Here is a 15182-nt window from a genome sequence, read left to right as displayed (position 1 = left end):
ACCCTGTGGATACCTAAAGAATTCTCCAAGCAAAGAGAGCAGCTAAAGCCCTGAGGTTGGAGTGTCTCTGAGTATTCACAGAACAGAAGGCAACACCTGCTACTTGTGTAGTGAGCAGGAGAGAAAAGTAGAGGTAGACAAAGAGGAAAAAGAGACCAGGTTATATAGAAGACCTAAGTGTGTCACTACTATTGCCAATTCTATTTTATAAATGAGGTAACTGGGGCACAAAGAAGCTAAAAAAATTTCCTGAGGCCACACAACGTTAAATTATTTGTCCAATGCCATGCAAAAAAAGAAAAGAAAAGAAGAAAAGAAAACAATAAGAATGATGCAGTGATAAAAAACTTAAATCAACGCCATGAATTTGAGGCTACCCTGAGACTCCATAGTGAATTCCAGGTCAGCTTGGACTAGAGTGAAACCCTACTTTGAAAAAAAAAAAAAAATAGTAATAGGGGCTGGAGAGATGGCTGTGGCTTACTGGTTAAGGTGCTTGCCTGCAAAGCCTAAGGACCCATGTATGATTCCCCAGGATCCACATAAGCCAGATGTGTGATGTGGCGCATGTGTCTGGAGTTCCTTTGCAGTGGCTGGAGACCCTGGCATACCCATTCTTTCATTCTCGCCCTCTTTCTCAAATAAACAAATAAATAAATAATAAATCAAAAAAAGAAAAAACTTAGATCAAGAGAGTGAGACCCCAACTCAAAAAACCAAAAAAAATAAAATAAAATAAAACCTTAGATCTAGCCGCTGGGCACGGTAGGAGGATCACTGTGAGTTCAAGGGCACTCTGAGATGACATAATGAATTCCAGGTCAGCCTGGAGTAAAGCAAGACCCTACCTCAAGTACAAAAATAAAAGGTCAGATTTATGAACCCAAAGAGTCACTCCTCTAGTAGTTTAAGATGACCTAGACGGCTAGAGATATGGCTTAGCAGTTGGGGTGTTTACCTGCAAAGCCAAAGGATCCTGGTTTGATTCTCCAGAACCCATGTAAGACAAATACACAAGGGGGAGCATGCATCTGGAGTTCGTTTTCAGTGGCTGGAGGCCTTGGCACACCCATTCTCTCTCCCTCTCTCTCTTTCTCTCTCTCTGAACTAAATAAATAAATAAAATATATTTAAAAATATATATATGACCTGGAGCCAGGTGTAGTGGTGCATGCCTTTAATCCCAGCATTTGGAAGGCAGAGGTAGGAGGATCGCCATGAGTTTAAGGCCACCCTGAGACTACACAGTGAATTCTAGATCAGCCTGAGCTAGAGTCCCTACCTCAGAAAACCAAAGTATATATGTGTGAGTGTGTGTGTGTATATACATATACATATATATATATATATATACATACATACACACACACATATGTATATACATATATATATAATGACCTGGGTGGGAGAAGAGATATGACTTAGCAGTTAAAGAGCTTGCTTGCGAAGCCTAAGGACCCATGTTCAACTCTCCAGATCGTATGTAAGCCAGATGCACAAAGGTGAGGCAAGCACAAGGTGGCATATGGTCACTAGGTGGCACAAGTGTCTCAAATTCAATTTCAGTGGCTGAGGCCATGGTGTACCAATTCTCATTCTCTCTCTCTAAAATAAAAATAATTAATTAAAAAAAAAATATATATATATATGACGTATGATGGACATGGCGGCACACACCTTTAATCCCCACACTTGTGAGGCAGAGGTAGGAGGATCACCACAAGTTCGAGGCCACTATGAGTGTACATAGTGAATTTCAGGTCAACCTGTGATAGAGTGAAACCTACCTCAAAAAAAAAAAAAAAAAAGAAAAGAAAAATGAAAACTTATGATGGGGGAAGTCATGAGCCCTAGGGGTGTAAAGCCAGCTGGTGGCTGGTTAAATACATATATCATGCTCACCAACTGCCCATTAAGTACATCTCTTAATGTTGATACCCATATATTAATGCTACTCTCACTCTTGGTTAGAGAATCTTCTCTTTTCAGGTGATGGTGACCTCTGGGATACCTCAAAAGGTATTATAGTGATGAGATGTTGACAGGAGTGCTCATCACTGAAATATCTCTATCACACCCTCCAAGGCCCACAGTCCATTGCGGAAAAAGTAGAGGAAAGAATGTAAGATCCAAAGGAAGGTTAGGACTCCTTACAACATGTTCCTCCAGATACAAAATGGCCTGGATATCCATGACCTTGCAGTGCCTGACACTACCTACACAAGACCATCATAATAGGAGGAAAAGATGATGACATCAAAAAAAGAGAGCTGGGTGTGGTGGCACACACTTTTAATCCCAGCACTAAGGAGCCAGAGGTAGGAGGATCTCCATGAGTTTGAGGCCACCCTGAGATGACATAGTGAATTCCATGTTAGCCTGGACTAGAGTGAAACCCTACCTTGAAAAAACAAAATAAATAAATAAATAAATGAGAGATTGATTGAGTGGAGAAGAGAGATGACAGAGAGTGGACTTTGAAAGGGGAAAGTGGGGGGAGGGAGGGAATTACCACGAGTTATTCTCAACAATTATGGAAATTGTCAATTAAAAAATAATTTAAAAAATAAAAATAAATTAAAAAAAAAAAAAGTAAAAATCCAGGCATGGTGGTGCACACCTTTAATCCCAGTACTTGGGAAGCAGAGGTAGGAGGATCACCATGAGTTTGAGGCTTCCCTGAGACTACATAGTGAATTCCAGGTCAGCTTGAGCAAGAGACCCTACCTCATAAAAACTAGGAAAAAAAAAGAAAGAAAGAAAGAAAAAGAAAAGAATGTAAAAGCCAAAGGAAGGGTAGGACTGCTTACAATGCACTACTCCTCCAGACACAAAATGGCTTGGATATCCATGACCTCATAGTGCCTGACATGACCTACACAAGCCCATCATACTATGAGGAAAAGATAGTAACATCAGAATAACAGAGAGACTGATTGAGAGGGGGAGCAGGTATGAATGACAGAGTGGAGGTGCAAAGGAGAAAATTGGGACAAGGTAATTATCATGGTTTATTGTCTATAACTATGGAAGTTGTCAATAATTTAAAAATAAAAAATTAAGAAAAGAAAAAAATATTTGAGAGAAAGAGACAGAGTATAGGCACAATGGTCTCTTGCTATTGCAAATGAATTCTAGATGCATGTGCCATTTTGTGCATATAGTTTACATAAGTAGTGGTGAATCATATCTAAGCTAGCAGGGTTTGCAAGCAAGTGCCTTTAACCACTGGGCAACCTCCCCAGCCCATAGAACATATTTTAAATGAGGTATTATACAAAGTATTTACTATTGTTGCCTAGTATACAGCAAACTATCAACAAATGGTAACTATTCTTACTTTAGACAACCATACCTTGTAGACAACCAAGGTTTTTTGGGTTTTTTTTGAGGCAAGACCAACAGACTTGCCCTTTTTTAAAAAATAGTTTATTTATTATTTATGAGAGAGAGGTTTGGTGGGGGGGAGAATGGGCACGCCAGTGCCTCCAGGCACTGCAAACAAACTCCAGATGCGTGCACCCCCTTGTGCATTTGGCTAATGTGGGTCTGGAGAATCAAACCTGGGTCCTTTGGCTTTTCAAGCAAGTGCCTTAACTGCTGAGCCATTTCTCCAGCCCTTGCCCTTTTTTTTAATGGGAGAGAGAGAGGGAGAGAATTGGCATGCCAGGACCTCCAGCCACTGTAATAGAATGCCAGACATGTGCGCCACCTAGTGTGCATGTGTGACCTTGTGTGTTTGGGTCACTGTGCATCTGGCTTATGTGGGACCTGGAAACAATCTAAAAGGTATACTCTAGTAAGCAAACCTACACTGAGCACTCAGACAGTAATGTTGTAAGTATGTCCCTAGCAGTGTAGCACCAACATCACCAAGAACTTACTAGAAATGCAACCTGGAACCAGGAAGGGTGGTGCATGCCTTTAATCCCAGCACTCAGGAGGCAGAGATGGGAGAATTGCTGTGAGTTTGAGGCCACCCTAAGACTACATAGTGAATTCCAGGTAGGACTGGACTAGAGTGAAACCCTACCTCGAATCCTCCCCCCCCCCCAAAAAAAAGAGGATTTGCTGAAAGGTCTCTATACAACTCAACAGTAGAACATAAACTAAAAACTTCATTTTATTCTTTTTTTTAAGGTAGGTAAAGTCTCACTCTAGCCCAGGCTGACCTGGAACTCACTGTGTAGCTCTGGATGGCCTTAAACACATGACCATCCTTCTACCTAAACCTCCCAAGTGCTGGGATTAAAGGCATGCACCACCATGCCAGGTCCATTGCGTCTTTAGAAAGCATCTTATTTGGGACTTGAGAAATGACTCTAGGTAAGAGTGCTTCTGTGGGCTGCAGAGATGGTTAAGGCACTTGTCTATAAAGCCAAAGGACCTGGTGTCATTCTTCAGGACCCTCTGTAAACCAGATGCACAAGGTGGTACATGCATCTGGAGTATGTTTGCAGCAACTGAAGGCCTTGGCACGCCCATTCTCTTTGCCTCTTTCTCTCATCCTCTCTTTCAAATAAATAAAATAATAAAATAAAATAAAAGAGTGCATCTGTGGGCTGGAGAGATAACTTAGTGGTTAAGGCATTTGCCTGTGAACCCTAAGGACCTAGGTGCCATTTCCCAATACCCACCTAAGCCAGAGGTACATGGTGGCGCATGTGTCTGGAGTCCATGTGCAGTGGCTAGGGGCTCTGGCGTGCTCATTTATTTTCTCTCTCTCTCTCTCCCTCTCTCTCTCTGCCTCTTTCTCTCTCATAAATAAATAAATAGTGCTTCTGTACAGCATGAGGGCCAGAGGGAACCTGAGACTACCTGAGTTCAATTCCCCAGTACCTACATACATAGCTAGGCATGGCCATGCATGTCTGAAACCCATCAAGTGGGAAGCAAAGACAGGAGAATCACTGGGGCTTTAAGCTTCGTGTGCAAGCACCTTGATCACTAAGCCATCTCTAGCCCATAAGCAACATTCTTATCACAAGTGAATACAATTATTTAAAATTTAAATAAATTACCTAGGATAAGCTAAATGAAATGCTTTTTACAAAACAGGAAAAACAAAGCTGTCCTAGTCATAAGTCAATGCCCATCATCAACTAGTGAATTTAAAAATTTGTGGTACATCCAATGAAATACAACTCAGCAATAAAAAGGAACAAAATATTAATACACTTAAAGACACAAATCTCAAAAGCATTGTGCTCAGCCTGAGCTTCACAGTATCCTGTATCTTTAGGAAAAAAAAAAAAGCTGGGGCATGATAGCACACACCTTTGATCCCAGCAGTTGGGAGGCAGAGGTAGGAGGATCACCTTGAGTTCGAGGCCACCCTGACACGACATAGTGAATTCCAGGTCATCCTGGGCTATAGTGAGACCCTACCTCGAAAAAACAAAAACAAAACCAAACCAAAAAAAGGGTTGAAGAGATGTCTTAACAGTTAAAGCACTTGCCTGTGAAGCCTAAGGACATAGGTTCAATTCTCCGAGTCCCACGTAAGCCAGATGCACATGGTGGCACAAGCATCTGGAGTTTATTTGCAATGGCTTAGAACCCTGGTGTGCCCATTCCTGCTCCCTCCCCCACTCCCCCTCTCTCTCCCCCACTTCTCTGTCTCTAATAAGTTAAAAAAAATCTTTTAAAAAAAGAAGTGTGAATGTTTTATCTCTATAAACCTGACTTTAACAAATGAGCTTCTCGATAGACAAAGAACTCTCATTCACTGTTGTACATTCACCACTCAACTGGCAGGAAGTCTAACATAAGCTGTTATAGTAATGACAGATAAATACCATGAGCTATACTAAAAGTGAACCCAAAGCATGACAATGACACAGGCAGCACTTTGTGGAAGAAATGCAACTACTTCCATATAATGACAACTGCAGAGATAAAAATGGACAAGGGCAAGGTGGATTAATGCAGTGAGGCACTACAAACCATTGACTTTAATAATGTCAAAAATTCAAACTTACATTATATGAGAATAAAGAGACTGCACACTCCAGACCCCACCCCTATCCCTACTGTGGTACTGGGGATTGAACTCAAGGCCTTACACATGAGAGGCAATCCCTTTACTACTGAGCCGCACATACTCCCAAGCCATAGGATGGGTTTTTTGTTTGTGTTTTTTTTTTGGGGTTTCTTTAGTATTTTATTTTATTTATTTAATTATTTGAAGGGGGGGATAGAATGGGCACACCAGGGTATCTAGCCACTGCAAACGAAGGCTAGATGCATGCATCACCAAGTGCATCTGGCTTATGTGGATACCGGGAAACATATGTGGGTCCTTTGGCTTTGCAGGCAAACGCCTTAACCACTGAGCCATCTCTCCAGCCCCTTAGATTTTGTTTTTAAGAACAAAAATAATAATTCCGACAACAAACACAAAAATTACATAACAATTCAACAAATGAACCAAATGAGATGTTAAGAATGAGTGCCAGAGCTGGAGATGGCTTAGTGGTTAAGCGCTTACCTGTGAAGCCTAAGGATCCCAGTTCAAGGATCAATTCCCCAGGACCCACATAAATCAGATGAATAAGGTGGCATATGCATATGAAGTTCGTTTGCAGTGGCTGGTGGCCCTGGCGCACCCATATTCATTCCCCCCCCCCCCGCCTCTTGCTCTTTGTCTGTCGCTCTCAAATAAAAATAAACAAAAGAAAATATTTTAAAAGAATGAGTGCTGCCGGGCATGGTGGCGCATGCCTTTAATCCCAGCACTCAAGAGGCAGAGGTAGGAGGATTGCCGTGAGTTTGAGGCCACCCTGAGACTCCATAGTGAATAGTGGGCTACAGTGAGACCCTACCTCGAAAACCAAAAAAAAAAAAAAAAAAAAAAATGAGTATTGGTCCCAGCACTAAGGAGGCAGAGGTGGGAGGATCATTGTTAGTTTAAGGCTAGCCTTAGCTACAGAGTGAGTTCTAGGTCAGCCTGGGCTAGACTGAGACCCTACCTCAAAAAGAATGAGTGCTGGAGTTAGAGAAGCTTCTATTGTCAGATGGTGGTGATTACTGGGGTGACTCAAAAGTCACCATGAGATGGGCGTGGTGGCGCATGCCTTTAATCCCAGCACTCAGGAGGCAGAGGTAGGAAGATCGCCATGAGTTCAAGGCCACCCTGAGAACACAGAGTGAATTCCAGGTCAGCCTGGGCCTTATATCCCTCACTGAAATATATAGTGACCCTGCCGGGCATGGTGGTACACGCCTTTAATCCCACCATTGGGGAAGCAGAGATAGGTGGATCACTGTGAATTCGAGGCCAGCCAGGGAGTACAGAATAAGAGTGAGACCCTACATCGAAAATACCTTACAACATGCTCCCTCCAAATACAAAATGGCCTGGATACACATGACCTCAAAGTGCCCGACACTACCTACACAAGACCATCATAAGAGGAGGAAAAGATCATGATGTCAAAATAAGAGAGACACTGATTGAAATGGGGAGGGGATATGATGCAGAATGGAGTTTCAAAGGGGAAAGTGGGGGGAGGGAGGGTATTACCATGGGATATTTTTTATAATCATAGAAGTTGTTAATAAAAATTTGAAAAAAGAAAGAAGATAAATAAATAAAAGAACTATATACTGAAAAGGACCTTGCAATCTTGTCACAATTGCAGTTGTCTTTAATCCCAGCAATTGGGAGAAAGACTGCTGTGAGTTCCAGGCCAGTATGGGCCAGAACAAGACCCTACCAGGGGCAGAGGGCAGAGGGGGATTATGGAACTCATGCTCCAGTTCAATTTAAGGTTTTCATTCTTTGAGTAAAAATCATTGATCGTGGGCTGGAGAGATGGCTTAGCGGTTAAGCGCTTGCCTGTGAAGCCTAAGGACCCCGGTTCAAGGCTCGGTTCCCCAGGTCCCACGTTAGCCAGATGCACAAGGGGGCGCACGCGTCTGGAGTTCGTTTGCAGAGGCTGGAAGCCCTGGCACGCCCATTCTCTCTCTCTCCCTCTACCTGTCTTTCTCTCTGTGTCTGTCGCTCTCAAATAAATAAATAAATAATTTTAAAAAAATAAAAAGAAAAATCATTGATCGAGGGCTGGGCAGGAGTGAAGCCTGCCTTTAATACTAGCACTTGGCATCATGGGGTATGACATCCTGCTGTCCTGAGGGTGAGGGAACACACTAGAAACAATAAAGAAACAAGCCAAAAAAAAAAAAAAATACTAGCACTTGGGAGGCAGCGGTCGGAGGATCACTGTGAGTTAAAGGCCACCCTGAGACTACATAGTGAATTCCAGGTCAGCCTGAGCTAGAGTGAGACCCTACCTCCAAAATTAAAAAAAAAAAAAAAAATGATCAGGCCAGGCATGGTGGCACATGCCTTTAATCCCTGCACCTGGAGGTAGAGAGAGGTAGGAAGATTTCTGTGAGTTCAAGGCCAGCCTGGGCTAGAGCAAGACCCTACCTTAAAATAATAATAATAATAAAATCAACATACATAGTGAATTCTAGGTCAGCCTGAACTAAAGTGAGATGGTAACTCAAAAAAAAAAAAAAAAAAATCAATGATCAAAACAAATGAAACCACTGTTTTCTATTTGTCCCATTCTTTAGGGTAGCCAAAGCCCAGAAAAAATAATCAGGTCAGAAATAAGTCTCTTCAAAAGGAGAAGAAAAAGGTCACAAAATCCCTGGCTTGGTGGCATATATCTGTATTCCCAACAGTTGGGGAGACTGAGGCAAAAAAAAAAAAAAAAATCACTGGAGACAGCTTGGGCAACATAGAAAGACCCATTGAAAGAAAGGGAAAGGATAGCTGGGTGTGGTGCTATACACCTTTAATCCCAGCACTCGGGAGGCAGAGGTAGGAAAATGGAGGTGAGTTTGAAGCCTGAGACTACATAGTGAATTACAGGTCAGCCTGGGCCAAAGTGAAATGAGACCCTACCTCCAAAATCCAAGGAAAAAAAAAAAAAAAAGGAAAAGGAGGGCTAGGGAGATGGCTCAACTGTTGAAGGTAGTTGATTGCAGAGGTTTAATCCCCCAGTATCCATGTAAAGCCAGATGAACAAAGTGGCATGTGTGTCAAGTTCGTTTAAAGTGGCAGGAGGCCCTGGTGTGACCATTCATTCTTCCTTTCTCTCTCAAACTCTCTAATAAGTACATAAATAACTTAAAAAAAAAAAAAGATGAAAAAAAGGGATCTGGAGAGATGACTCAGCCATTAAGCTGCTTGCCTAAAAAGCCTAAGGACCCAGATTTGATTCCCCCAGCACTCACATAAAGCCAAATGCACAGTGGCACATGCATCTGGAGTTTATCTGCAGTGGTTGGGGGCCCTGGAGTGCCCATTCTCATTCTCTCTGCTTGCAAATAAATAAGTCTGTGTCTGTCTGTGTCTCTGTCTCTATGTATGTATGTATGTATACATAGATACATATATATATAATATATATATATACATATATATAACATATATTAAAAAATATATATATGTATACATATATATATATATTAAAGGAGCTGGAGAGATGGCTTAGTGGTTAAGCACTTGCCTGTGAGAAGTACCCCGGTTTGAGGCTCAATTCCCCAGGACCCCCATAAGCAAGATGCACAAGGGGGCGCACGCATCTGAAGTTCGTTTGCAGTGGCTGGAGGCCCTGGTGTACCCATTATCCCTCTCTCTGCCTCTTTCTCTCTCTCGCAAATAAATAAGAAATAAAGAAAAAGAAAGGGCATGGTGGCACATGCCTTTAATCCCAGCACTCAGGAGGCAGAGGTAGGAGGATCACCATGAGTTCGAGGACACCCTGAGACTACATAGTGAATTCCAGGTCAGCCTCGGCTAGCCTGAGACCCTACCTCAAAAGGGGGGTCTGGAAAGATGGATTAACGGTTAAGGCATTTGCCTGCAAAGCCTAAGGACCCCGGTTCAATTCTCCAGGTCCCACATAAGCCAGATGCACAAGGGGGTGCATGCGTCTGAAGTTCATTTGCAGTGGCTGGAGGCCCTGACATACCCATTCTCTCTCTTTCTCTCCCTCTGTGTCTAATAAATAAATAAATAAAAATAAAAAGTTAAAAGATAAAAAGGGGAGGGCAGCGAGGAGATAAAAAGAAAGTCCACTAAGACTCATGTAGTATATGGCTTCCTATTATTCCGAATCAGGGAATTTTCTAATCTATCTCAGGTAGGGGAACACATACAACCATATATTAATATACTATAGGAATGGTTAGTGTAAGCTTTATGTGAACAGATTAAATTACCTAATAGCAGGCTGGAAAGATAACTTAGCAGGTAAGGTGTTTGCCTGCAAAACCAAAGGACCCATAAGCCAAATGTACAGGTGGCACATGCATCTAGAGTTTATTTGCAGTGGCTGGAGGCCCTGGCGCACCCATTCATTGAGTCACACTCTTTCTCTCTCTCTCAAATAAGTGAAAATTGAATTTACAAAAATCAACTAATAGCTATCCTGCAACCAAGTGGCATTTTGAAGATTAAAATGAAGGTATTTGAGACACTAGGCTCAATGTCAGAAGACGGTTTTCAAAGTACAAAAACACCCACAGCGAGAGATGGCATTTTCTTGCCACAAATTCCTTCATAACACTTATAACGAAAGGCCAGTCAAGTTTATTAGATCAGAACACTCCCGGATTCAATGGGAAACAGCTCCCAAATACCTGGACTCAAACACTTCTTCAATGGAATTTCTACTACAACTTGTCACTCCCTAAACATCGCTGCTCCTGGTGTTTTGTGGGGTTTTTTATGTTTAAGGTCCCTGTGAATAAAATCAAAGAGTCCTTTCATAGACTTATAGGGTAGCAGCACTGCAAGGGACCTCTTGAGCAGAAGGAAAGCAAGCCACCACCGGCTGTCCCTCGGCCAGGCACATCTGCCTTTCAGGAGGATTGGCCAACTGCTTCCGACCAGATTTAGCCGCGCATGGACGGGAAGCTACTTTCTATAAAGGCTGAGCTCGCTCGCTCGCTCTCCCCACACGGTAACAACTCTTCTCCATCAAGTTTCTGGAGCTGAGGGGGTCAGAGATCCCTCGATGGGCACGCAGTTTTCGGGGCTGTCATCAAGCTGAGTCCCGGGTCACGTTCACCAGCGAGCTCAGAAAGGACGGTGCACTGGGCTCGAAGGAGCCCCACGAGGCGCCCGCCCGCCCGCGCTAGCGGCAGAGCTGGGTTCCAGCGGGAGCCGCCCGCCGCCGCGCACGCCGTGAGAACCGACCCGGGACGGGGCCGCGCCGCGCCGCGAGCCACCCCGGAGCCCACCGCCCGGCAGCACTCACGTTTTCAGTGTCCCGTTCATTGACCGTCGGCAAGGGGGTCCGAGTGGACATCTTAGTGCGCCTCGGTTCTGCGCGACGCGAGGGCGAAAACAAAACGGCCCAGCCGTGGGCAGCCGGCGGGCAGCGGCCGCGAGTCCCCGGGCCCGCCGCGAAGCCGAGGGCAGGGCTGCCCTCCGCAGCCGACGTCTAGATCCCGGGCCTGGCCCGGGCCGTGCCCCGGAGGGCCCCAGGGCTCATTCTCCCCCCAAGCCCCGGCGGCCGCGGCGGGGAGCCCGGCGGGGGCGGGGACGGGGACCGGGTGGCCGGCCGGCGTGCCGAGCGTCAGCGCGCCCCGCGGGCCCGGGACCTCCGCCGCCGCTCCCACCCGCCGCGCCGCGGAGCTCAGCCGCGGAGCGTCCACTCGGCGCGCCCGGGAGCCCGTGAAGAGGAGGCGGTGCGCGAGGATGCGGAGGTGAAGCGCACGACAGGCCGCCACGGGCCGCGGGCGCCGAACATGGAGGGAGCCGCGGACAAGGCGCCTGTGCCCGGCCGCTTCCCCCCTCTCCCGCTCGCTTCCCGCCTAGCCTCCGCCCTTGCCAGCCGCCGCTCCCCGGCACCTCAGAAGCCTCACGGACCCAAGATGGCCGCCCCTCGGCTTCCTCCGCTGCCTCCCGGCTGCCGGAAGTGACGACACCGCCGTCCTGGAGTTCCGCCAATCAGCACGGCCTGAGAAAGCCGCCGGCTACTGTTGCTAGGGGCGACTCGGTCCGGTAGGTCTGAGGGGCGGTGCCAGGCGGGGTTGGCAAGGGCCGGCCTGGGCGCCGCGGGCTCCAGTGGGCGGCGGCGTAGACCGTGCAGTGAGCCTGGACGTGAGGGACAGAGCTGGGCGACGGGCCTGGGACACCGGCTGCGTCCCTCTGCTGGGCTGGCAGGTTTACATATGGAGATGCTACTGCGTGCAAAAGTGGAGGTCGCATTCCCGAGGGCGCCCTGCAGAACTGGAGCCACTGCAGCAATGATCGAGCGGATGCTGAAGGAGTCAGGCTCCTGCCTCATTAGCTGACTTTCGGACACCGAGCATCCAGTCAACCAACCTTCTTTCTTCTGGCCCACTAGGGATTGGACGCGATTCATCTAAATGCCCATCTGGACGGAGGAGTACAATGACAAGGTGGCATAAAGAGGATGGGGAGGGTCGCCAGGCGAACCCTCCCTCCGACCCTCCCTCCACACTAGAGATCAGTTTCTAAATGCTGGTAGAGGCTTATAACCAGTATCTCTGTTCCTTTCTCCCTCTCTTTTCCTCCTATCCACTTGCTTGGCTCCTCTTGCCACAGCCTCACTAATGCTGAGATAACTATAGTCAGGGCCACCATTGCCAGGTTCAGTGGACACCTGCAGCTGGGGCCCTAGACATGCTCCTCTCCTGACTTCCTCAACCCTGACACCTCTTCAAGTCTTCCGTGGATGGAATCCATTAGTGCCAGGTTCTGGGAGGAAGAGCACTGTGAACTATGCGATAAGACACACTGCTACTAAGTGTCTACCTTAGAAGCACGGTGGTTGCTCATGCCTCAGGAAGACCATATAAAATGTGTAGACACACCATGTGATCTAAAGTCTAGATAGGTTAGTGTGACTTTGCCAAAGCACCTGGGTTAGTGATAGAAGTAGGATTTGAACTTTGTTACCACAAATTTGAAAGTATGTAACTCTTGTAATGGGTAAATACTTTGCTTCCCCCCACACACTTTTTTTTTTTTTTTTTTTATTAAGAACATACTTTGAGACTGGGCATGGTGGCTGGAATTAAAGGCATACTCCACTAGGCCCAGCTTCCTTTTTCCTTTTCTTTTCTTTTTTTTTATTTTTTATTTTTTTAATTTTTTTTATTTTTCAAGGTAGAGTCTCACTCTAGCTCAGGCTGACCTGAAATTCACTATGTATTCTCAGGCTGGCCTCAAACTCATGGCAATCCTCCTACCTTTGCTGAGACTAAAGGTATGCGCCACCACATCCTGCTCCACTCAGGTGTTTTATTAAGCTTGTTTTATTAAGCCTGGCTGGAGGAGGTGTCACTGGGAGTGGATGCTGGGGTCCAGCTCTGAGGTATGGTCTGGGGCAGATCTGATCTCCAGCTCAAAGGTGTGCAGAACAGGGCTGGAGAGATGGCTTAGCGGTTAAGCGCTTGCCTGTGAAGCCTAAGGACCCCGGTTCAAGGCTCGGTTCCCCAGGTCCCACGTTAGCCAGATGCACAAGGGGGCGCACGCATCTGGAGTTCGTTTGCAGAGGCTGGAAGCCCTGGCGTGCCCATTCTCTCTCTCTCCCTCTATCTGTCTTTCTCTCTGTGTCTGTCGCTCTCAAATAAATAAATTAAAAAAATTTTTAAATAAAAAAAAGGTGTGCAGAACAGTCAATTCTGGCAGAGGCCCTGCTATTTGCTGCTGGTTTTATGCTTTTGGTGTTTGCTGGCTGGTGATGGTTTCTCTGTGCTTGGATGTATGAAATTAGTTTATTCCACCACTGATGGAACTTCCCTCTGGATCTGCAAGTTCGAAATAAGCCCCTTCCTCCCCTAAACTGTGCCTGGTTTGGACGTTCGTCCCAGCAACATAAAGCTAACTACAAAACCTGGTATAATAGTGAAAGCAGGATTTTGGCAGCTCAAGTGATTAAAGGCAAGCACCACCACTCCCGGCTTACTTGCTTTTTTATTAGGAAGAGTTATTTTACATAAAACAGGGTTTCTTATGAAAGTTTTCAATACAGAAATGTTAAAAGGCCGGGCGTGGTGGTACATGCCTTTAATCCCAGCACTCGGGAGGCAGAGGAAGGACGATTGCTGTGAGTTCAAGTCCACCCTGAGAATACAGAATGAATTCCAAGTCAGCCTGGGCCAGAGTGAGACCCTACCTCAAAAAGCAAAAATAAGGGCTGGAGGGATGGTTTAGTGGTTAAGACATTTGCCTACAAAGCCAAAGGATCCCGGTTCGACTCTGCAGGACTCACGTAAGCCAGGTGCACAAGGAGTGCATGAATTTGGAGTTCGTTTGCAGTGGCTGGAGGCCCTGGCACACCCATTTTCTCTCTCTCTCTGTCTCTCCCTCTTTCTCTCTCTCAAATAAATAAATAAATAATAATAAAGAAAAACCAAAATTATAATAATAAATGAAAATGTAAAGATGGTTGAAAATAAACAAATGAAAAAATATATAAACAAAATAAAAAACAAGGTGTCACTTTGTAGCCAAACTGTCCTGGAACTCATGGTCATCTTACTGCCTAAGTCTCCCAAGGGCTGTGATTAAAAATTAGATGCCCCACCTTTGCCTTCTTTACCTTTCCCTTTTCTCCTGAGGTCAGACTTGTCATCCCTGACTGACCCAGACCTGCCCCGGCCCCAGCAGCTCCCAGGCTGCCACACCCTGCTTGTCTAGCCTGTCTGGCCTGACTCTGCTCAGCTGTTTGTGGTATTTGGCAAAGCCTCCCACCCTACCTAGCTTCTTCTTATCTTCTTGGTCTCTCCTAGAAAGATGAGTTCCCACTTCACAGAGGCATAGACCGTCCTACAGGACAAAGAGTCTGGGAAAGCACATGGACCAAGGGCGAATACCAGGCCAGCTGCAGGCCTCGCCCCACCTCCCATGCACAGGAAGGGAGCTGTGGCAGGTCAGCTGCAGCTAAGGTAACAGAGGAGGCCCTCTAGCACCACTGTTCTGGAACCAGCAGGACTGGACACTGACCTGAGGACGAGGACCTGGCTCCCTGGACGGTGATCAGAGACATAGTGGCAATGGATGACTGGCTGACCACAGAGTGCTAGAGTGACTTGTTGCATTGGAGAAACCACGAAGCCAGAAGAAAGTGGAAGAGAGGCCTGGGCTTGCCTGGGCAGAGGTGCCCAGAGGGGCACTGGCATCTCTT

At 46.0% G+C, this 15182-nt stretch overlaps 1 protein-coding gene across 8 annotated transcripts in view; it reads right to left on the bottom strand.

Moving 5' to 3' along the window:
- Window positions 1–11434, bottom strand: part of Mark3 (microtubule affinity regulating kinase 3) — a 116496-nt gene extending 105062 nt beyond the window's left edge. For 4 of the 8 annotated variants that reach the window (XM_045154291.1, XM_045154293.1, XM_045154292.1 and 1 more), the window contains exon 1: window positions 11280–11429. In XM_045154291.1, the coding sequence (XP_045010226.1) occupies window positions 11280–11330 (51 nt within the window). In that variant the 5' untranslated portion in view covers window positions 11331–11429. Of the gene's footprint in view, window positions 1–11279 lie in introns of all 8 variants that reach the window. The other 4 variants (XM_045154286.1, XM_045154288.1, XM_045154287.1 and 1 more) reach the window with 2 other exon arrangements.
- Window positions 11435–15182: the final 3748 nt, after the last annotated feature.

The sequence above is a fragment of the Jaculus jaculus genome, chromosome 7 (assembly GCF_020740685.1).
Source record: "Jaculus jaculus isolate mJacJac1 chromosome 7, mJacJac1.mat.Y.cur, whole genome shotgun sequence".
Taxonomy (NCBI): Eukaryota; Metazoa; Chordata; class Mammalia; order Rodentia; family Dipodidae; genus Jaculus; species Jaculus jaculus.
Note: the sequence above shows the minus strand (reverse complement) of the source record. Positions and strands in the feature narration are given on the sequence as shown.